Genomic DNA, 24220 nt, shown 5'->3' on the forward strand with positions numbered 1-24220 from the left:
TCAAAAGCAGAGCGTTTCAGAGTCAGTCATCCACAAACTGTTGGGAGCTAATAATATTTAAAATATATGTAAAAAAAAAAAAAAAAAAGATAAGGAATTTTTATAGTAGGATGTTAAAATAAAGACCTTTCAAAGCAAACATTGATAACTATGTCCCAGCCATCTTCTTCACTTTGTGGTTCCCTCAAACATTTCAAGGTGGTGCCTGTTTACAGCACATTTCTGTTTTGCAGCGCGTTTATTTATTTGTAGAATTTGCAGCACGCATGTTGTCAAATTGATTAAGATGTTTTTTTTTATTTATTATTTGCAGCATGTAGAGCTCTCTTGGCCTCTGTATAATTGGGCTAAAACAAGCATTTTCCAACATGATCTGTGCCTTAAAACAACCCACTCCTAGAATAAAATTGTTCTCGGCTGCTCACGAATATCAAATGTGTTTAATGAATTGAAATGGCAAAGATTTAATTATATATTTATGAAACTACTAATTTTTTGTAGGAAAAAAAGATTTCACCTTTTCCAAAATTAGTAAAATATTTACAAATTCAATATAAACATTAAATAAATACATAGTAAATGAAGTATATCAATAAATTTAACCAAATGTGTAATCCAGTAAAGCAAACATATTAAATGAAAAAAAAATCATATGATAAATACACGCAGCCCTCATTGCTGGATTCTTAGAAGCTGAAGGAAACTGAAGAGAGTGTGACTTTGAGTCCTATTAAATTGAAATATAAAAAGGATCTTTAAAGGAATAGTAAACTATTGACCCTCAACCTTGTGTCCTTCCAAATCTTTTTAGTACATGGTAATACATATATACACTTCCAATCAAAAAGGTGTTTTTTATAAAGAAATTAATACTTTAATCAGCAAGTATTCATCAAATTTAACAAAAGTGACACAGTAAAGACATTTATAATGTTACAAAAGATTAACATTTATTTTTTAAATTCTCAGATTTTCTAACTATTCCATCAAAGAATCCTGAAATGTAAAAACGTTTTAGCAACACCGCTGTATTAACAATGGTGACAAAAATAAATGTTTATTGAGAACCAAATTAGCATTTCAATTATTTCTGAAGAATCGTGTGATACTGAAGACTAGAGTATGAATGCTAAAAATTCACCTTCGTCATTACAGAAAAAATTACATTATAAAATATATATTAAAATAGAAGACAATAAATTGTAATAATATTTCGCTTTATTTCTGTTTTACTGTTTTTTTGATCAACTAAATGAATGAGCGTAAGACACTTATTTCTAAAACATAAAAAATATGATCAACCCTACACTTTGAAACCATGTATGTGTATAATATATTAATTTTATATGTTGCTTGCCATTTTTCTGTCAGAATACACAGTTATGTTTCCTAATCAAGTCACACCAGGAAAATTGCATTGCTTCTCACATTTGAATGAACTGAATTGACTATCCTATTGACTCCTCAGTCCGTCCTAATGTAATTTAATCTCCAAAACTGCCCTACCGCAGTTAATCAGCCTTGTATAGTCACGTACCAACAGGAAGTCATGTGACGCGTGCGATTTCCACACATGATCTCCCAGGGGTCTGACGGAGTTTGATCCCGCTGTCAGCGGAAGAAAGCTGTACTGCGAGCGAGAGAATGCTGAGAGAGAAGAATAGAAGCAGTGGGTTGAATACGTAAAGGCCTGCTGACGCGCTGATATATCTGGATTTGGATTTATTTTGGAGATTGAAACAGATCCTCTGGAGAAATGCCGCCTGTGTGAGGGGGAGGGTACACATATGTGTCAGTATGTGTATGTGTGTGCTTTTGTAATTGAGAGAACGCTTTAATACCTCTAGAATAGTTCCCTCTGAAATCGAATGTGTGTGTCTTTGAGTCTGTGTTTTATAATAGAAAACTTTCTCTTTGTTCACGAATCTCCCTGTACAATTCAAATGTGCTCAGAGCTCTAAAAAACGGATTAAACTGTACTAATTGTCTTTTCTCTCTCATTTGCACACTCTTTCATTGTCAGACACACACGCTGTAACATCAGTGAGAGAGGTGCTGAGGCAGGGTCTCTATTATGACATCGGAAAGAAAGGATGAGAGGAGGACAGGGAGTATGAAAGGATCTGCGGAGGAGTACCTGTTCACAAAGCCCTATTCTAGATAATTAAAGTCTTACACGTCCCCGTTGGGTTGCACTGCTGAGGAACAAATCAGGTGAAGAATTGGAAGAGGGGAGAAAAAAAGATGGATACAAAGAAATGTTTGCATACAGTCTGCTAAAGCAACGGTGCTGGGAGATTTCTTTCTTTAAGTGAACTGAATTTTGAGTGAAGGTCAAAATGTTAAGATAGGTCTCTATTTATTAATTCAGTCATTCATTCGTGGCTGTGTGTTGTCTTCAGACCTGTATGTTTTTACAGGAATGCTTGGTCAGTGTTTCGACTCTGTTGTTAAATGGAGCGAAACACCGCAAGCAAACCACTCAGTACACTTACCTTTCGTTCAAACGCATTGAAAAACACACTCCAAACAGAAGAATGGCCCTGGATAGAGCTTAGAGCTCTCTCTGGTGGCAGACCTTATTAAACATCTGTTTTGTCTTTTTTTTGCTAGTCGCTTCCTAAATGATGTATTGAAATTGCAAAATTATTCCATATCTATAGTGCATTGTCCTCTGATTCGGAGGCAAACGAGATTGTGATGATAACAGAGGAGACAACAACTAGATTTGCATTTTCTAAAGGAAATGTCAGTGCTTTCAAGGCAGCAAATGAAAAGATGGAGTTTTAAGCTTGGATATGTGTCAAGAAATACTGCATCAGAGCCGTCTGATGTCATCATGGCAATCAGCACACATCTGATTTTAAGCCAGCTATGCATAGAAATAAATAAGCAATGCAACACTGTTGTGATTTTATAGGCACGGCAGGAAAGACTAATCTGAATCCCGTAAATCTTCAGAATGTTATGTTGTCAGAGTCACAGTTACATTTTAAATTCTTAGATTTCTTTAAACGTAGACAGCATAGGTAACAGACCTAAGGCTGAAATCAAATACAAAAAAAATTACAGTATTTAAAATAAATGTTGTATTTTTAACCTTATATTCATCAATAAATCCCGAAAAAAGTGCATCACAGTTTCCACAAAAATATTAGACAGCGCAAATCATGATAATAAAAAGTATTTCTTAAGCAAAAATGTTATTAAAATGAAAACAGTAATGCTTAAATTATAAAAATATATAATAATAATGTTTTTGCTGTATTTTTGATCAAATAAATGCAGCCTCAGTGAGCATTGTGAACATAACTATGTACATAACAGTTTGGGCTGAAATGATTGCAAGATTTTATAAACAAAAAGAAGAACAACAGCAACAAATACAATATTTGAGGAATAAGGAATCTTTGTACTGTCTTGCAAGCACTGTAATATCTAGATAAGGAAATTCTGACAAGACAAAAGTTGAAAGATGTCTTGACAAAGCTTTGCCTGAAAGTAAAAAAAAAGAAAATAACTTATAAAAGTCTTGAAATTTGAAGCTTATACAATATTAAGCACTTATACTGCTTTAAAAGTTTGGGATTCAGAAAGTTTCAGTGGAAGTCTAGGACATTTTTCAATGTCTTCTATGAAAAAAAATCATAACTCTGATCAGTTAGAACAGATCAGACAGATACTGATTTGAATGATAGAATGACTGATATGAGTCATTAAAAAAAAAAAAACTCAGGTTTGCAGAATAACAGTATGTTGGTTCCGCTTGGTTATGCAGTTGATAAAATGTTCTGAATGGTTGCTGTTTTGTTTCTATGTGTTTGTTAGCTTGTTGTTAGTGGTTGCTAGGGATTTCTAATGTGTACATACAGATCTGCTCAAGACTGCACTACTGCAATGCTGTATTGGCCTGCCTTCAAACTAGCTCAATTAAACCTGGCACAAGAATGCCAGTGTATTTGGTCTCTAAACGACCGGCGACGGCCCACGTTTCACCCCTCTCAGTCTTGCTCCACTGACATCCTAATCAAATTCAAATTCAAATCTCTTTTTTCTACTTCTGCAGTCGCACTTCTGCTCTAGCTTTTGTTTACTCTTGAAATTCAGTATCGCAACGCTGCTAATGTCGCTGGCTCCTGTATGATAAATAGCTTGTGTTTTTTCATATTTGAAAGTCGCTTTGGATAAAAGCGTCTGCTAAAAGATTAAATGTGAATGTAATTGGTTTAAAGGTCTCAAACTGTGAATATCTGAACATTAACATTCGATAAATGTAATTTGTGTTTATTATTATGTAAACAACACATCAAACCCAGTATCAGTTAAATTTCTGTAACTTGATGTCATTTACAGTATGCGTATATGGTGCTGTTTTACAGACTTGTGGTCTCAGTATCTCTTTGATCAGATGCTCCACATGTACTTCACATCCTGGTGAGAGACAGACGCTATTTCTGGTTTGTTTGGGGGCCCGGAGCAAGATCTTCCCTGGTGCTGGGCCTTATTCGTTGCTAGTCTAAAGACATGCCTAATTAACGTCAAACAACCGACAAACATCACAGCATTAAGGCAGAAATACCACCTCAACCGCAACTAAAGAAAGAAAAGAAGCAGTACTTCAAACCACTGAGGATAATCATACACTGAAATAAACACACTGTTGTTAGGGATTGTAGTTCTCAGTTTTGCATCTGTATTTTTAATGCAATTTTTATTGATTTTATTTTATTTATTTTCACAGAAAATAGCATGAGATCAAACGTTAATTGACTGATCCCTTAGGGTCTGCAGACCCCCCGCTGAAGACCCTTGCTTCAGAAGTATAGATCTCACTGATCTTGATGCTTTGAGAGTGGTTTAAAGTAATCTTTAAGACATTTAATTCAGAGTTAACGGGAATAACCATTTTTATGTGCTATATAGAGGAAATGGCGTACACTATACAAATACTTTAAAACAAGGCACTTCAACTTTCTTCAAACTAAGGACCTCAGATTAAGATTCACAAGAATCTCAGACATTTTTTTTTTCTGACTCATAAAACTGAGTTTATATCTCAGTTCTGACTTTCTTTCTCTTTCCAAGTTTGCTTGCAATTCTGACTTTTTTTCTCAGAACTGTAATTACCTTTTTCACTTTTTATTCCAAGTCGAGAGCAGGGAACCTACTGTTACATTTTGTATTTAAGTGAGTCTCACATTTTAAAACTGGCTCATAATAATATATTTTAATGCATTTTTTTCTTCACTTTTTTCACAAAATCTGTAAGCAATCAAACAATAATTGGCATGCTCCGAGGGCTCACATACCCCCTGTTGAAGACCCTTGCCTTTAGAAGAATAGATCTAACTGATTTTAATGCTTTATTAAGGGTGTTTCAAAGAAATCTTAAAGAAATATAATGAAAAACTGAGAACAAATTGCATTTTACATATTATTCTATTGTTAAGAAATAGCTCCCTGATTGTGATTGTGATTTTCGAGCACACTGGTGAGTCTCATTAACCTACGAAAAACTATTGTGAGCTTGTCAGCTGCCATTGATTACAGTGGGACCCCCTAGTGGCCAGTGCAAGGAAAATATCTTCATAAACACAGTGTGGGCCCAACCTATTCTTACAGAGGGCAACAAGCCCTGGGCAGAGAAACTATTGGATCAAAACAGAAGGACGTTTGGTATCAATGTGTAATCACAAACCTCCTTTACCCCTGCAGGAAGTATGCTGAACCTGACATGCCGAGCCTTCTTTGGGTACAGTGGGGACATCAGTCCGCTTGTTTACTGGATGAAAGGAGAGAAGTTCATTGAGGACATGGACCAGAGTCGTATTCGAGAGAGTGAAATCAAGTAAGAAGGAACAAAGTGGAGGCGAGAGTAAACATTTTGAGACATAAGCTCAAAACAACCCCCTCGTCAAACAATCTTTCAAAGATAGCCTATGCTATGTTCTTAATTAAGGATGAGACCTAAGAATTAAGGATCAGACAAACATATGTAAACATTAGAGATGCATGCAAATTACACAGCAGATGTATAATAACAATTTAGACCATCATGGATGGATGGACAGATGGATTTATTTACTGTATTTCAGTAAATGTATATATGTATATATATTAGGACTGTCAGTTGATTAAAAATGTTAATCTAATTAATTACAGGGCGCTATGATTAATCAATCTAATTAATCGCAAACTAAATGTGGCTGTGAAAATACCCCCAAAAGATAATTTAAAGCTATTATTGTGTTAAATGTTTAGGCTACAATGGCCTAATAAAGTATGGAACATAAAAGAAGATATTTTGAGAAACATCTCAGTATTTTTTGTTCGTCCAATCAAAGTCACTGGTAACCGTAACACCTTCATTTATGTTGTGCAAAAGAAAGTAAGTCATTCAAGTTTGAGACAACATGAGGGTGAGTAAATGATGGCCGAATTTATTTATTTATTTATTTCTGTGAACTTGAATGTTTTTTATTTGCTTTTTTTTTTTTTTACTACCAGCAGGTGACGGTAAATGTCTTTATGAGTCGATTCGCTGAAATGGCTGGTTCATTCATGAATGAAGAAAATGGCTCTCTGAATCATTGATTCAAAGGATTCATTAAAAACCGGGTGTGCCTCACACGTCTTGGAAAGTCAAGATGCGGGCTCTTTGATCACCCACAGGTGGCTGGCTGCAGCACAGGTCATAAACCCCACCTTCTCCATGTAAACAAATGGGACTCGAGTCAAAATAAGAAAAAATTTATTACACTTCCAATTCAATTTTGGATGGTTTTGGTCATTTAAGGTAGTTATCATGCTGATATGTGTTAAATTGTTAATTTTTTTAATTGTTAGTCTTAAGTTTGAGTTTAGCTAGTAATTTGATGCTATAAAAATTGGGCGTGTCATTATGGTTGATTGGGTCTAAGGGCATTTGTCTGATTATGTGGCTCCACCTCTCGACACTACTGGGCAGACTCTGGCTCCAAACGCATATTCAAACACATGCCCCTGAACTTTTTTTTAATTAGCCTGACTGGTCCAATTTTTGTCTGCTGAATTTTCGTATAAGACACTTGTGTTAAAATAAGGTTAATACAACTCCAATCTCTTCCTGAAGATCCCGCTGGCGCCTGTCAGTCTCAGCTATCAATCATGATTTCATAATCATAACTAGCATCACATAACTAACTAAAACCAAACTTATTTAAAAAAATGAACACCCTAACTTACATCAGCGTGATAAACTCTACATCATAAACCATGTTTGAAAACAACATTTTTAAAGTGAAATTTTATTATTTAGTTTGTCTCGCGTCCCATTAGATTACATGGAGAGGGCGGAGTTTATGACCTTTACTGGTTACAGTCACCTGGAAGCGATCGAAACGCAATGGCTTCACTTTTGAGGACAAGTGTGGCACACTTGGGCCATACTGAGATGATTTGGCTTCACTTTTCTATAGTGTAAGGAAGTGGAGATGCCTCGTCCATCTTTTTTTTACAGTCTATGCTCAAAACATGGATTTATTCAGAAACTATCCTTCATCATATTTATCATAACTCAATATGAAATTCAAGATGATGTACAGATCTGGGAGCAGGGCCAGCATTTTGGCCACACTTTGGAGTTCAGTGTAAATACCTTAGTAAATGAATAACTGTAAGGTAATCTTTCAGTACCATGATCATATATCAAAGTTCAGTGGTATTACTATCACTGTACCACCATAGTGTTGTAATTGTATACAAGAAACAGTTGCTTTTAAAACTAGCTTTCACTATGAAATCGCTTATTCAATACGATAGATAGTGCACGGTAAAGCACACTTTAAATGTTCACTGAGATGTCGACAGTACATTTTCAATTACTGATATCACTAGCTTGTACATGAGCCTATTTATATCTAGCAGGGGTGGTCGCTGTGATGACACACTATTATTAATTCCCCTGTCTGAAAGAGAGCTGGATCTGAGCAAGCGCTGAATACATCCTAATAACACAGTGAAATGTATCTCGCACCATGAGCCGAATGCATTTGCATTTACATGCAGTTAAGGAGCAGCAATGTCAGCATCTTTTAAATGAAATTTCAGTTTCAAATGATTCAGCCAGGACAAACAAGAGAGTGAAAATGTGTTGTTTTAATTAAATGAAAGCCCCATTTGTTGAATGCCGACCAAACCTGAAACCCTTCCTCCCAAAATTTTTAATCTCCACAAGCTGCTCAGTCTAAAATTTATCCCCCAAATCCTCTATCAAAAGGGGCTAATTAAAAAACTTTTATTCCACAGCCCTTGGTGAACAATGACTCATTGTTTCTATTTTCTCTGCCAGGACGGTCAGAGAACACCTGGGTGAACAGGAAGTGTCCATTACTCTGACCATAGATTCACTGGAGGAGGTAGATCTGGGTAATTATTCCTGTTATGCAGAAAACGGCAACGGGAGAAGACAAGCCAATGTACAGATTGGGAAACGAGGTAACACATTCAGCCATAACACACATGAACTCAGCCGACTGAGTCATACCAGCTGCTTCTCATTTAAAGGAACAGTTCACACACAAAATGACAAATCTGTCATTTGTTTATTTGTATGACTTTCCTTTATGAAAAAAAAAAAAGATGTTTTGAAGAATTTTAAGGCTGTTCTTTATTTTAGACAATGAAAACGCAGATGGTGATCAGGTGCGGTCAAATAAGTGCAATCAAATGAGTTCATATAATGACATTTATAAAACATAAAGTGTCTTTATATGATGAACAGATGGCAATATAACATATAATAAAATATAATCTTTTTTTCCCTATACATTACCCAGCTCAGAATTTTTCAATATTTTTGAAAGTCTTTTATGCTTAGCAAGGCATTTGTTTGATTAAAGATACTGTAACATTTTAAAACATTATTACGATCTGAAATAACTGTTTTATATTTAAATATATTTTAAAATGTCATTTATTCCTGACAAAGCTGAATGTTCAGCAGCCATTACCCCAGTCTTCTGTGTCTCATTATCCTTCAGAAGTCTATCTAATATTACAATTTGCTGCTCAAAAAAATATTATTATCATTGTTAAAAATCTTTTGTGATGCTTAATATTTTGAATGCCCCTAGTCACCGGCTGTTTACTTTTGCTGTATGAAAAAAAGCAGCTCAGACATTCTTCAAAGCTGCTCCTTTTTTGTCCCACAAAATAAAGTAAGTCATTCAGGTTTGGGTGAGTAGATGATGACAGGATTTTCATTTTTTGGGGTAAACTATCCCTTTAATGTGCTATGGGGTTTCTTTACATAAACAGCACAGCATGTTCCTGTGTCTCCCTCCTCTTCTCTGTCTCTTTCTTTCTCTCCTTTCGGGAAATGCATCAGCATCTAAAATTCACTCTCTTTTAGAGAGAGCTGCTTTGAAGGCATCCTATCTTCTCTTTTAATGGCAGTTCAGAAGAGGAGACGGCTTCAGCAGTTCAGACACATTCTCTCCCTCTCAGCCCAACTCAAAACTCATTCAAACGTTCTCACACACACACACAGATGAATAAACACACACTCTCTTTCTCTCTTTCAACTCGTCTCAACCATGCACACATATTTCAGCAGATAATCTCAAAGCCACATACTCACAAACACACACACAAACTAAATCTCTCATATGCAACCCCTCTCTCTCCTTCTGCTCATTGCTGAGCTCACAAACACACATGCTTCCACAATCTTTCACCTTCTCTGAAGCATCTGAGTGTATCTTGCGTGTTTCCCTCCATTAGCTGTAACGCAGAGGAGCTTTGAACAATATGAACATCATTAGCGCTTAATCATTCTGAAGTCATTTTGCATTTCTCACCCCTTGTGTATGTCCTTAGCGCAGCATGAATTTCCATGCTGGTCCAGGCTGGTTTGGTGCTGATCTGGCTGGTAGATTTGCTGGTGAAGCTAACTGACAAAGGAAGTCTTGCCAGTTTAGCTAGATGCCAGCACACCTAGCATCCTACGATAGGGATCAGTGACCATGTAATTTCTTGAGTCACAAATTAAAATCTGTCAAGAATTCAGTCTTCCAACTAAAATCGCCATGGTTACAAACGAATGAAATAGTATTCCAGGCTTAGAATGTTTCTGTAATAGAATCTATCTGTCGGGTGATGGAAGTTTAAATCCTAGTTGTTTCCTCCAAGAGGGAATTGATTTTGAATAATAACTTATAAACCCTCAAACACAGATCTGCTGTGAGCTTCAAGGTTGTTGCTTAATAATTTAATTCAACTCATGTTAAACTGTAATTCCTAGTGAAAAAAATACATTACCCATGATTCAGAAGAGAAAGAGAATATCCACTAGCAAAAAGAGCTCCCGTTCCTGTAAAACACCGTAAATAACAAAGTCAAAGGTGGTATTTAAGTAACTGTATGCGTAATATGCATATTTAGCAATAAATGTAAAATATATTGCTCTATAAAGCTAGTATAAAATGTTTTATTTCTCTTTTGTTTTTAATTTGATTGTCATTAGCAATGCTGCATAGGATTCTTCCATCACAAATGTTGTACAAAAGTATGCTATGCTATGCTATGTTATTCCAGGAGTATTATATTTGTAATACGTTCTTTCTCTTTCCATTTTGTCTCTCTCAGTGGAGCTGATGTACACCATGGAGTTGGCTGGTGGACTGGGTGCGATTCTTCTGCTGTTGGCTTTGTTATTGTCGGTGTATAAGTGCTACAGGATCGAGCTGCTGCTCTGCTACAGGCATCACTTCGGTGGGGAGGATACAGACGGAGGTAAACGCCACACACACTCCCCCTACAGGAACTAATGAGCACGACACTGCAGCAGTTACATATTTAGATTCTAATTTCTACATTATTTTGGAATTATTAGTTACAACTATTTTTTTTTCTCTGCGTCAGAAGTATTGTAATATTTCTAAAATGTATTGTTAAGTGTTTATTTCTTTTCCCCTCAGAAAATAAAGAGTATGATGCGTACCTGTCCTACAGCAAGGTTGAGCTGGACCAGTGGGGTCAGGAATTACAGGAAGAGGAGCGCTTTGCTCTGGAGATTCTCCCTGACGTCCTGGAGAAACATTACGGATACAAACTCTTCATCCCTGACCGAGATCTCATTCCTACCAGCAGTACGTGCCGAATGTGTGTTTTGTGTGAATGTACAGTATGTCTTTGTTAGTGTGTTTGTAAATGTTGTCTTAAATGTTTCAGACATTTTCATTAGCTCATGACGTTCAAACAAATGTCATGAATAGTCAGAAAAAAATGAATTCCTGTGAAGTTTTAGGAGTTTATTCAGAAACAACAATCACAAAGAAAGTTGTGTAAAGATTTGACAAACAGCACTAATTGTACAGAACTAATAAAACACCTTGATCATTCATAATGGATTGTGACATTTTTAGCTCATTAATGTGATAGCAGCGCTGGATTTATCTTGCTTCCTAATACTGCGAAGTAATTTAATCATTTGTAATTAAACTCCCTCATCAGCATTAATATGACCAGAAAGCCTTATGTTGACTAGAAAATAGCTTGGTTAAATAAGAAAATAAGTATTTATTCCAAAAATTAAGTATATTCCAAAATGTGGGCAATAATAATAGTACCATTTGTTTCCATTGCAAGCCATCAGAGCCAGTTTATGTGATGCGGTGTGTTTGTTTGCATCATATGCCAGGTGTTTTTGCCCTGTGTGTGTGCTGTGTCTGAAAGCCGAATGTTTATGTCCAGGTATGAGCAGTCAACATTACCAGGATGACACACATCTTCTTAGAGGTACAGCTTTGTTTGAATGCAAAAACACACGTGCACAGATTTACGGTGTGCACAACATGCATCCATTGTGCATGCAGATAGTTCTTCATGAATGATTGTGGTTGTTCTGTCCTAAATGTGCGTTCGTCTTCAGCTGTGCATTATTTTCAGTCCTCGTGCCACCTGTTATTTTGCTATTACAGTTTCTTGCTTTGTCTGTGGTGTTTATCTCCTGTAGCGTACATAGAGGACGTGTCCCGCTGCGTAGACATGAGTAAACGCCTGATCATCGTGCTGACCCCGAGCTACGTGCTGCGTCGCGGGTGGAGTATATTTGAGCTGGAGTCCCGTCTGCGCAACTCTCTGGTTTCAGGGGACATCAAAGTGATCTTAATCGAGTGTGCCGATCTGCGAGGAGTCATTAACTACCAGGACGTGGAGGAGTTAAAACAATCCATTAAATGCCTGAGTGTGGTGCACTGGAACGGCCCACAGAGCAACAAGCCCGGCTCGCGCTTCTGGAAGCAGCTCCGCTACACCATGCCGTACCGCCGCCCCCAGCAAACCCTCACCAATCACGCGCTGGATGCCAGTGAACCCGGCCCCTTCGCCGACCTGCAGACCGTCTCTGCCATCTCTATGGCTACGGCTACGTCCGCCGCCTTGGCGCCGGCTCACCCCGAGCTGCGCCCGTCCCTGCGGAGCTCATACCGCTCGCACTCGCTGGCACGGCAGAAACACTCTCACTACCGCAGCTACGACTATGAGCTACCCTTCACGGCCGGAGGAACACTGCCGCCCCAGCACACCTACTGCAACCTGCCCCTCACCCTCCTGAATGGCCAGCGGCCTGTCAACAACAAGACCCTGCGCCAGCATAGCCTGGATGAGCACCACGGCAACAACGCCATGCTCCCACTGCTGCCCAGAGAGACGAGCATCTCCAGTGTCATCTGGTAAACACAGAGAATCCGAAACCCGCACGGTTTGGGCCGCCTGGCAGTTGGGGGACTAAATAAGCTGACTTACAGCACAGGACACGGTGAGGTTAGTGGCTTCCTGTGAGCGGGATGATCGTTCTGTCCACGCTAAGTGGGTCTGAGGATGTGCGTCTTCTTTTGGGCATTGATCCGGCAGCGAGGGACATCGTGGTGCCGCGTCTGTAGGCGTGAACTGAGCATATAAAATCACACCACATGGAGGTATACAGGGTCTCGTGTAGATGTTAGCGTTATATTTGTAGCACCGCTGTCTTCCTGTCTCCATGTTGGGTTTGATCACGCCATCTATTTTTACTCGTTAACGCTTGATGCTTTTTGTTTTGTCCCTTCCTCTTTTTTTAGGTTTGACAACATGGACATTTGATTGAGATGTTTTGCTTTTTTCTACCTTCTTTTGAAATGGACTGAAATATTCCTCGTTTGATTTTAGCTACTGTCGTTTTTGCTCGGAAGCTACTGCGTTTTGTTGCGTCCCTCTTTCTGTTGTCCGATGTTAGGTATGTATTTATGGTTTTAATTGCAAAACTTTCAAGAAGGAAATATATTACAAATTATGCAAAATATATGAAAGCCTAAAGGGGTCGACAGAGGTGAGCTGAGATGGGTGCTGTCTTCTTTTACAAGAGGAATAGCACCATTTCTCAAATATTAAGGGGGTTTTAAATGATGAGAAATCTATTTTTATATCAGAAGAGTGATGATTCTCTCTAATACCACAGGGTCAATGGGACAATGGGACTGGAGACTCTCTTATTTGTGCATTTGGGTATTTTATACAGTTTGTTATGTTGTTCTCATCTTTGGAGAGAAGGAAATGTTCTATGTTAACTTCTGAAAGAATAATCATTTTTATTTATGTTCGTAGTCTAGGACTTTTGATCCACAGGCAGACCTTTTCACCTTCTTTCACATTTCTAATGTGTTAACTCTCAGTCTGACGTCTTAACACACTGGTTACATGCTTGTCTTTTTCTCCTCTAGCTGCTGTGTGACTCAGATACATGCTGGCATGTTTCACAGAGGAACACAGGCCTGTATACTCGCATTCTAGTATAGATTGTCAGATAACTCCGCTTGACAACATACCATATGATTTAATAAATGCCCAAAATCAACATGTATTTGTTGTATCTTGTCTAGAGGTTTTCCTGATCTAGGGGTTTTCACTTATGGCAGCATGTACTGAAAAACACAAAGCTAGAATCAGAACCAAGAGGTTTGACAGTAAAAAGAGGTCTAACTGTATAAAAAAAGATAAAAGGATCAGAAACGATTCCTGTAATTTCTTTTCTATTTTTCTTTGTTCTTTTTTTTTTCTTTTTTTCACTCACAAAAAAAATTGTTTATAAAAGATAATTAGAATTATGTATGAATGTTTACCTCTTGAGTATGCATAGAGACTAGTTGTGTATCCTGATTTGAATATTTACTGTATTATGAACAATAGCTATCACAGAGAGATGTGTGATCTCTCTAGAGACACAATCATTTTTCTTTTTATATTGTTTCTCACTGTGTACAGTAAAGTCAGAAACCACTATAAGCTGTTCAGTGAAATTTTGTGCACGTGTGTGTGTGTGTGTGTGGAGTGCACTGGTTTGGGTGGTTTACGAGGACACAAATTTGTATAATGACATGGGTATGACAGAGGTATTACAATGTGAAGGTGGTTTATGAGGACACTGCATATGTCCCCACAATTCAAAAGGTTTAAAAAACATGAATGGTGTTTGTTTGTTTTTTTGAAAATCTAAAATTGCACAAAATTTCCTGTAAGAGGTAGGATTAGTTTGTACAGTATAAATTCCATTACACCTATATCCCCATAAACCACAAATACCAACATGAGTGTGTGTGAAGGTTGTCTGTATAAGACACTTATTTGAGAAACACAAAGTTTTAGGTTCTAGGTGAGTTGCTAAAACTGAACATTTCAATTATGCTTATGAACAAAATGCTACGTACTGGATACTACAGGTAAGCAAAAAATAATTTCATATCATATGCATATGAATGCACTTCTTTAAATAAAAGAGAAAAACAACATCTAATATATGCACTTTTTTCTGTATTACTACAGACTGTGACATCTAAAAAGATTCTAGTTTATGCTTTATAATCCTTTGGGTTTGTTGTACAATGGAAATGTGTCTTTGAAAATAGCATGTAGCCCGATATCATTAATAAATATTTTACATAAAAAGACTTTACGTAATTATTGAATATAAACAGACATATAGACATAATTAAAAACAATACTCAAGTGACATCTCAATAACTTGAAGATAAATGCCAATGCAACACATTAAAGTAAAGTTTAATTCATAGTTAATGTATTGGGTATCATGAATTAACAATGAACAATACTTCTACATTAATTATTATCTAGGTTATAATAGTTGGCCCAAAAATTTACTAAATATTTTGTCACCCTCAGGCCATCCAAGGTGTAGATGGGTTTGTTTATTCATCAGAATAGATTTGGAGAAATTTAACATTGCATCACTTGCTCATCAACGGATCCTCTGCAGTGAATGGGTGCCATCAGAATGAGAGTCCAAACATTATGGACGTTTTCTAAAAGCTTTAGAAAAAATAAGATGACTAGTTAATCAATGAAGGTCTTGTGAAAAGCTGTATTTGTAAGAAACAGCACAAAAAAATAAAAAAATCACAATTTCACTTTTGAACAGTGCTTGAGCTGTACCTATTTCTCTCCTGATTCAGTCAAGACAAGCTTTTCACTGGAGACAGCAATATTACAGACTTTTAAATAAAAACATCTTGATGGATTTTTACAAACATGCAGCTTTTCACTTCTTTAGATATTAATTGATGGACTGCAAGTCATTTGAATTACTTCTGGGTCATTTGGATTTTTTTATCAGCTGTTTAGACTCTCATTCTGACGGCACCCATTCACTGCAAAGCACCCATTCATTAGCAAGTGACATAATGCTAAATTTATCCAAATCTGTTCCAGTGAAGAGACAAACTTTTTTTATCAAAACTTTCTTTATTCCTTTAATTATAATTTATAAATATGATGTTGTTAACTGTTAATTTGTTTATTCTTCATGATATATTAAATTATGTTAATTTATACCTATGTATTTATATATTAACTTGAAATAGTACAAATGTATTAATAAATATTTAGAGAAATTAACATTAGCTGTTAGTTTCTGATATATAATGATTAACTAATGATAACAATGTGATCCTTTTATAGCAAAGTTTTGCCAGGATTTATATAATTTTGCTGTCCAGTGAAATTTTCCAACATTAACTTTTTTCTTCTTTCTTCTTTTTTTGCCTTGACTTCTTTTGGATGTAGTCAGTGTTGCTGTGAAAGTTACTGTCTATTATGTGCAGAGATATTTAAAGCTGGTGACCTTCTTCACATCCTGGGCTGCCAGCTCAAGCGTAACTTTCTAATCATGGCTCCTTCGTCTTGGTGATATTAATGTGTAGGGAGCTGTTATCAAACCTGAAGACACAGCTGTCAACATACTGGAAATAGACTATTTACATCCTTCTAGCAAGCGACCAAAGCTGTATCATCAGCAAACTTGAAAGGAGCAGGTCACTGTTGTTACTCTGCACTTGACTGCTATATATTAACATGATATAACAGGAGATGCAGCAGCACACATCCCCGAGGAGCAGCAGTTGGATCGGATGAGGGGCTGTTCATGCAGACTTGCTGAAGCAGCGCTTTGATGCAAAGGACAAGCTTGCTGTTCACATTTACATCATGTAGGAGGTACTTTGGGGTTGGACTGTATTAAAGGCAGAAGAGTTAGTTTTATTCAGATGCTGTTGGACATTATCCAGCAAGGTAGCTTGATAAGCAAAATGTGTGGTATCGGTAAATTCAAATTTTTCTGATTAAAATACTTTATATATACTGTAGAGGCCTCATGCATTTAAGGAGAACTGAGGGTCAAATAACATTCAAAGATTTTGCACATGGAGTTCTGGGTACAGGGATGTAAGAGATGTCCTTCCAGGCCAGAGTTATAATGTTTCTAAAACACAGATCCCTGCTGTGCAGCGCTCCTTTAAAACCTTCCCCTTCAACACATTTTGATCCTACAACCTTCAAACCTCAGCTTTTAAAACTAATTTAAACCTCAGGCAAGGTCTGTCAAACCAATATTCAAAGTTTGTCTTGGTGCACTTGACTTTTTCCAGTTTCAGAAATGTCAGGAAAAATAAATGTTTCCTTATTTAATATTTATTTATTTATTTATTTTATTACAACTTGAATGCACATCAGTAATGTCAAAGGAAAAATAAATGTTTCCTATATATATATATATATATATATATATATATATATATATATATATATATATATATATATAATTTATTTTTATTCAGTGCCACAAAAACCAGGGGAACACACACTTCTATTTAATAACTAAATCCTTATAAAGGCAGTGATAAATGCACATTGGTTTCTTTTTATTTCCTATTTGGATAAATATTGTGTGAGGCACGTTTTAATATGGATGGATGCACTTTATTGCACTTTTTTTCGGACTGTTTAAAAACACCTGCCCACTGCCATGATAAAGCTTAGAAGACCCAGGACAATTTTATATAATTCCGACTGGTCTGAAAGAAGTCATATACACCTAGGGTGAGTAAAGCATATTTTTTTGACAAATTAACCCTTGAAGATTTGAGATTTGAATGCGTCTTAAAGCGCCCCCTTGAGGACGACATTTAAGATTCATAAGGTGTACAGTAGTTGGAGACACTTCTCTAACTGTGAAACAACAAAGAACAGAGTAGGCAAACCCGTTCAATCATGGCACAACAGTCAAGATGTACAGACGACAACACCCATTAAAACAGAAGCAATTGTGTGTGGACTCTGTGATCGGTTTGAATCCATCCAGATGTAATAAATACAGACTGTTTCATGGAAATAAGCTTGTGAACAAAGCGGATGTTGGAGGAATTTGTTAACAAACTTCAGGATACGACTCTAGCCATCTGCGGCTCTTGTGAAACGATGTTAATGAGGTACGATCTCGTGTCCAAAGACGCAGGACGAATTTAAATGCACATGCAGGATATGCGGAAGAAGACCAGGGAGAAACGGTGTGCTCCTTCAGTTCTCACACTAGAGGGGAAGAGAAGACGAGAAGTGATGGACAAAGCAGCTAATGACGCTGATAAAAACACTAGATCCAGCTTACTACAGTTCACTGACAGCGCTGCAGCGAAGGTATCAGCAGAAAATACTGGACCAAAACCACTGGCAGCATACAGTAACCTTACTTGTATGTATGTGGTCTGTGGGATTATACACGGTAAACTGTTGACTGACTGTCTTGAAGCCAAATTTATGCAGGCAAACGTGAATAAATTGTGACATATCTGTTTTCCACTGTTCAGAATAAAGTACTTAATAAATATCACGTGTCAGTTATGTTTTAATAAATAGTAAATAAACAGCAGGCATTACTCCTGGATGTTTCAGACAGTAGTCGCATTTGGTAGCCTACTCTGACATGATTTTTATAATGTATAAAAATATATAATTATATTTTTATAATGTATAAAAATATATAATTATATTTTTATAATGAATTTTATATATTCTCCATCAAAACATTACAGGGTAAACTCAAAACTGCATCAAAACATTTACAGGAGAAACTAAGAGCATCTGAGGAGTTTCAACAGACTTTGCATAATACAGCAAAACATATGAAGGTCAGAATTCAACTGTTACTCCAGTAAAGTGAAAATGTTTATATATCTATTCAACTTATTTTTTTAACCCTTCATTAAAAAGCCATTTCCTGTGAATTTTGTAACATTGTATATTTTTTTAATGGGGAAATCATTCTGACTGTGCTCAGTAATTAGCAAAAACATAGACTTACAAACCAACAAAAAAATGACATGGCATTTTGACATTACACACCTTGACAAAAAAGTGATAAAATTGTGGATCGAGACCCTACATGAAAAAAAAATCGATATGATATTTTAGCCATATTGCCAACTCCTAAATTTAAGTTTTATTTGCCCCTCTAACTAATGTGTTTATGATTATGATAATAAATTAATATCATATAAAATAGTTTGAATGATAAACTGCTTTTGAACAGCTAAAAAAGCTGGAAGTGCTCATTAAAGTTAAAAATGGTTGCACTTTGAAAAGGTTTGTATGGTTTCTCCTCTTATGAACTCTAACCCTAATCACTGACTACTGAGTGTTTTTCCAGAGTGTCTCAGTGTAAAGTGCCAGATCCAGAGGACATTTCTGGAGTTCTGATCAATGTGCCAAAACACCTGAGCAACCTGAAGTTTACTGTGATGCAGAAGATGCTGAAAACTGTTGATTACAGTGAGTAAAGCACACAATGAATTAATATCCATCGTAAGAGTCATTTGTTTAATTTCATGTTTATGTGTCTCTCTCTTCAGCTCCTGTGACCTTTGACCCTAACACTGCTCACTGTAATATCATCCTGTCTGAGGATCTGACCAGTGGGAGATACAGTGATGAGGAACAGACTCCTGAGAATCCAGAGCGATTCGACATGTCCGCATGTGTTGTGTGCTCACAGGGCTTTGACTCTGGCTCTCACTGCTGGGATGTTGAAGTTGAAACACAGGCTGGTTCCTCAGAGTGATGACCGAATCTGCTCAGAGGAGGAATAAAATATTCTCAAGGAGAGGAATCTGGCTGGTGGGTCATTTCTGTGGAGAATATAAAGCACATGAACCACCACAATCACTAGCTCTCCTCCCAGTGAAAGAGAAACTGCAGAGGGTCAGAGTTCAGCTGGACTGGGACAGTGGAAAGCTGTCGTTCTCTGACCCTCTTACTGACACTCGTATGCACTCTTTTACACACATGTTCACTGTAAGTTTATTTCCATCCTTCAGTGTTGGCTGTGACATTTCTCATCTTCATATCTTACCTGTAAATTCCACAGTAAAAAAAAAAAAAAAAAAAAGATTTGCTCTAAATCGTTATTAATCTTGACCTAAAATATGTCTTCATTTAATAATCTTTGACTGCTGATGTACATATACATGTACATGTACATATGCTGATGTTATAGACATATAATAAATAAAGAAATAAAACATGCTTATTGATGACACAATGTTGAGACTATATTAAAAGGCATGTACATATTTAAAGGAATAAATACCCAATAATGAAAATTGTCATAATTTTTTTTCAACCACAAATTATTACAAACCCGTTTACGTAAAAGAAAATATTTTGAAGTATGTGGGTAACCAGACAGCTGCTAGTCTCCAGTGACTTTCATTATCCACTGAGATTATCTAAAGTCTTTTTTGAAGCAAATCATACATTGTGTATAAGCTATATGTCCCTTTCAGTTTAGGCGATTCAACTTTTATGTCTAATTAGATTATGACAACAATAGTTTTTTGGAACCTTTTGATCAGTGATTGAATTCTGTTTACAGATTTTTATTTAATTGCTCTCACAGCAGTATTGTTATTGGCAACTAAACCTATTAAAAACCTTAATTACCACTTTTGGAAATTAAGCTGAAGTACAATAAACATTTAAATGTAAAGTATAAAAAAGGGAGAACATTTGAAATGTTGCCTTGGCAGATAATTAAAATATGTTCTTAAATTAAAATATGTACTTAAATTTTTACAACAGAAATAATAAATATATTAAGGCTATTTAGAAATGTTAAAAAACGAATCATTATAACAAGTTCATGAAATAAAAATGAAAACTGAACATGCAAAAGCTTATTTAAAAGGTAAATAAATAATATAATTATACATAAATAATAATAAAATAATATTGTTTTGCATATTGTTTTCTAGGTAAAACAACGAAACCTTTTAAAACATATTTTATGTTTATTTTATTCATGTATTCATCCAGACTTTTAATCAATGTAGGAACTCAAATAATCAACACCATTTGAATTGCAGATTGTATTTAATTTGCATTCTTATAATTACTATTACTTTAGTTTCAAACTATTACATGTTACACGTTACACATGAAAGCCCATCTCCAAGGTTTTTTTTTTCTCCTCTGTCTTTTCATCTCTTCCCACTCTCAAACTCATCTCATCTCAATGGAGATCTGCAGTAGAGGAGTGCTGATCTCGCTGGACTGGTAACTGCTGGTGACTCTCAGCAGACAGCTGAGCAGCATGTCTTTGGCCCGAGCTGTCTCCACGTTCTGCTCACGGCTCAGCTGTAGAGTCATCTGGTCCAGGTTGGTGTGCAGAAGCTCATAGGCCATGACGAGCCCTGTCGCCGCAGGTCCCTCGGTCAGGTACTGCTTGTACAGCTCCAAAAGCTTCTGTTCCAGGTAGCTGTTGAGCTGTGAATTAGAGAAAGGCTGGCTGCATTGCAGAAGAGAAGGATGCTCGCGCCCACTTTCTTCCCTCCAGCACCTTGAATTCCTGTTCCCGTGGACCAGAGGAGGCAGGAGGGAGGGGAAGGGAACATCCCCAGAAAGGAGGAAGGGCCCATGCTCGGGGTCCTGAATGAGATTGCCCTGTACCTCCAATGTGCTGGGCCTGAGTGGCAGCACCTGGCCACCAGCAATGTGTAAATCACTGTAATGCTGGCAGATGCTGTGGCAGCTTGAGGGCACCAAAACTGCCTCTGCGTCCGCATGCCTGGGGATATCCACACCTATGGCAAGTTGCCGTCCTGCTGCAGGGTCTGTAGGGGAAGGATGGGTTCCAGCTCAGTCCATCTCATATTACCCCAATATTAAGGATTCTTGGACATATTCGCATGACCATCTTCCAAAATTTACTGTGATTGTCATTACTCAAAACGTCAGACCAACTAAGAATCCAGCTAGAATATGGGTGACAAAAGGAGAATTATCATAGATAGATATATAAAGGTTCCTAAGCTTACCTTTTTTCTACTTAAGAATTTTTGATTGTTGAGCTGCAGTGGTTCTGTGCAGTTCTGTCTCTTTCTCTGAGTCTCTGACTCAGTTTCTATGCACTGCTGTAATGGATTTTATTTCACTGTAAGTGAAAGTTATGCTATAGTTGTTCAGTTTTATGCTCCACTGAAGGAGGAAGTGAAAGTATGTTGAGATTCTGTCTTCCATGAAAGTTTGGAGTCACATTTATATGCATGTATGCATGCCTGTTCTCTTTATGCCAGCTTGTTATATTCATTACAATAGACTTCAATGAGCTGTGCAATTTGTGTAATATGCTATAGCCATCAACAGGTTAAGAGTATTTCCATACACCTCAGATAAGCACATTCCACTCCCTTTGCTGTGTTTCCCCTAGACTTCCAGTCTTTGTAAGACGGGGTCGTTGGTAATTTCCATAACTGAGAGTAAATTCACTTTAAGTACATAAAGCATAAAGGCTACTGTTGTGAATTAAAGGACTGTCTGTGCTAATAGGTGATGGACCATGGTCCTACTCTGTGTATTTATTGGCTCACTGTAATATGTCATTCTTTTTCTCTTAAACTGTCTCACGCTACTTCATGCAGCAGTTATATTTTGCAGTTTCATTAGAATGAAAAATGTCTCTACAGACCACATATTTCCCTTAAAACCAATGTCTGCACCTGCAGCTTTTTGGATTCTTATGTAAGTCTTCATATCCCCATTTCCCCATTTTACCAATGTAACTCAAACCATACTAGACACGTAGATTGAACCCTGTTCCACGTAGCGGTGGTTAATTGGCTAAAGGGACGGTGACAAAATGCTGCATCACCTATATTCATTATTCATGTGATGGTCTGTCTATATAAAAAAGAAAGATTGCCTGATGAACCAACAAACAAGTGAACAAGCACATTTCTCGCAATGTTCTCCCAGTATGCACTTAGATATGCACAAGCAAAACATTGTTTTCAGAATGTTAAAATAATTAGTGCTTATTTAGACTCAGACTAGAATTCAGATCACAAAGTCAAAATGTTTTAAGGCTTACAACACCTTGCGGAGAGTCTCAGGCCATTTTTATTATTGTTGCTTTATTTTATTATATTTTTTTCTCCGTTTCAGTGCTCAGACTTTATCTGACCAGCAAAGCTGCTACACAGCAACATCCCACAAAACCTTGCATTTGCGATATTCCATCTCATCACTTATTCTTGAACACACATTTCATGAAACTGCACAATCGTAAGATTAAACAACTATAGGAAACACTATAAGCAAAGAAAATAGAAATATAAAATAAAACATAATAAAAGTTATTAAATAAATAATTATATGATAAATGAGATAAATGACTAAATAATGTGAATAGTCAAATGAAAAAATTATTAAATGTCTGAATTAAAAAATTACTTAAATGTCTGAATCTTATAAATGATTGCATGATTATGTATGAGTAAATGATTGCTATCCTGAAGCAACACACACAATTTGCCTTTGAGGATCCATAGATCCTTCAATACACACAAGGAATAAACTCCCTTAATGGTGACCACACGGCTCCCAGAGTCCACCCAACACCCCATAAGAAACTTTAGCTGTCCTCTAGTGGTTCTAGCTCAAGTGTCTGAATCATTTGTTTAATATGAATGGATCTGTAATCATCTTTGCTTTTATCTTTTGATAATATATATGAAACACATCTGTCTCAGATGTATCCACTGATAATTTATCAAAGAAATAACATTTTATTTATTTATTTATTTACAGTAGCAGGAAAGTAACAGGAAAAACAAAGTTATTTTGAAATATGTTTCCGACATGCCATCAAGTCAAATATAAAAGCATCACAGAACATCAGTTAATTTTAATATATTTAAATATTATAATTTATGACAGTTTTAAATTGGTCAGCTTATGTTCACATTTAGCTTGCTATTTTTACATTTAAAAAATCAGTTTGAATTGTTAATGTACGTGGGTTAAACAACAATGCAATTTTCCTTTTCCATCTTTTATTTATATATTTAGTTGCATAGTAAATGTTAAATAACATTCTGAATTATAAACTTATTTTGTTTCTTGAAAGAAAGTTTTGTTAGTTTTTTTACATATTTTCTAGTTTTGTTAGTTTTTTTACATATAGGTCTATATAAATATTACAGTTTTTCTAAATTATTATCTATATTTGGAAAGAAAAGTAAATAGGTTATATATAATAGTTATTATATAGGAAATATTTTATCCAGGGTTATTTATGGTTTACCTGAAGCATCCTGAAATTGTGGATACACATCTACATTCTGATTAAATAATGTTTATGCATACGACAAGGCATGTTATTTAACAAGTGCATCATGACTAACTGTGATAGCCAGCACAGGTGTGTAGCTTACTACGTCTAACGCTGGTTAATTATTCATGTTATTAGTGTTACGTTACAAGCGCACCGTCTCCATGGCTGGGTTAGAAAACTACCATGACTTCTTTCATAATTCATACGGTAAGAAATGGTCATCGTTTGCAATGTGTCCTTAACGCGTTT

At 36.3% G+C, this 24220-nt stretch overlaps 2 protein-coding genes and 1 long non-coding RNA gene across 4 annotated transcripts in view; 2 read left to right on the forward strand and 1 right to left on the reverse strand.

Annotated features, from left to right (window-relative positions):
• The window catches only part of il1rapl1a (interleukin 1 receptor accessory protein-like 1a), a 70560-nt gene extending 55599 nt beyond the window's left edge, over positions 1 to 14961 (forward strand). The window contains exons 7-12 of one of the 2 annotated variants that reach the window (XM_052564516.1): positions 5716 to 5848; positions 8330 to 8475; positions 10627 to 10773; positions 10959 to 11129; positions 11734 to 11778; positions 11996 to 14961. In XM_052564516.1, coding sequence (XP_052420476.1) covers positions 5716 to 5848; positions 8330 to 8475; positions 10627 to 10773; positions 10959 to 11129; positions 11734 to 11778; positions 11996 to 12717 — 1364 coding nt within the window. In that variant the 3' untranslated portion in view covers positions 12718 to 14961. The remainder of the gene's footprint in view (positions 1 to 5715; positions 5849 to 8329; positions 8476 to 10626; positions 10774 to 10958; positions 11130 to 11733; positions 11779 to 11995) is intronic. The other variant, XM_052564517.1, reaches the window with a different exon arrangement.
• Positions 14962 to 17155: 2194 nt separating this feature from the next.
• On the forward strand, positions 17156 to 19812 carry LOC127964556 (uncharacterized). Its single transcript, XR_008155073.1, has 3 exons — positions 17156 to 18000; positions 18396 to 19131; positions 19212 to 19812. It is a non-coding gene; the product is annotated as an uncharacterized LOC127964556 (long non-coding RNA).
• A 1027-nt stretch (positions 19813 to 20839) lies between these two features.
• Positions 20840 to 22844, reverse strand: LOC127964440 (TLR adapter interacting with SLC15A4 on the lysosome-like). The gene is made up of 2 exons (XM_052564655.1): positions 22820 to 22844; positions 20840 to 21494 (listed from the first exon to the last, which is right to left on the reverse strand). Exons 1-2 carry the CDS (start codon positions 22842 to 22844, stop codon positions 20860 to 20862), a joined length of 660 nt encoding a protein of 219 aa, XP_052420615.1. The 3' UTR covers positions 20840 to 20859.
• Positions 22845 to 24220: the final 1376 nt, after the last annotated feature.

Source organism: Carassius gibelio, chromosome B9, assembly GCF_023724105.1.
Source record: "Carassius gibelio isolate Cgi1373 ecotype wild population from Czech Republic chromosome B9, carGib1.2-hapl.c, whole genome shotgun sequence".
NCBI lineage: Eukaryota > Metazoa > Chordata > Actinopteri > Cypriniformes > Cyprinidae > Carassius > Carassius gibelio.

Coding starts and splice junctions, on each gene's coding strand:
- LOC127964440 (XM_052564655.1), bottom strand. CDS start 22,844: ATGTTGCTGTGTAGCAGCTTTGCTG. Junction 21,495..22,819: donor GCTGTGTAGCAGCTTTGCTG/GTCAGATAAAGT, acceptor AGATGGACTGAG/CTGGAACCCATCCTTCCCCT.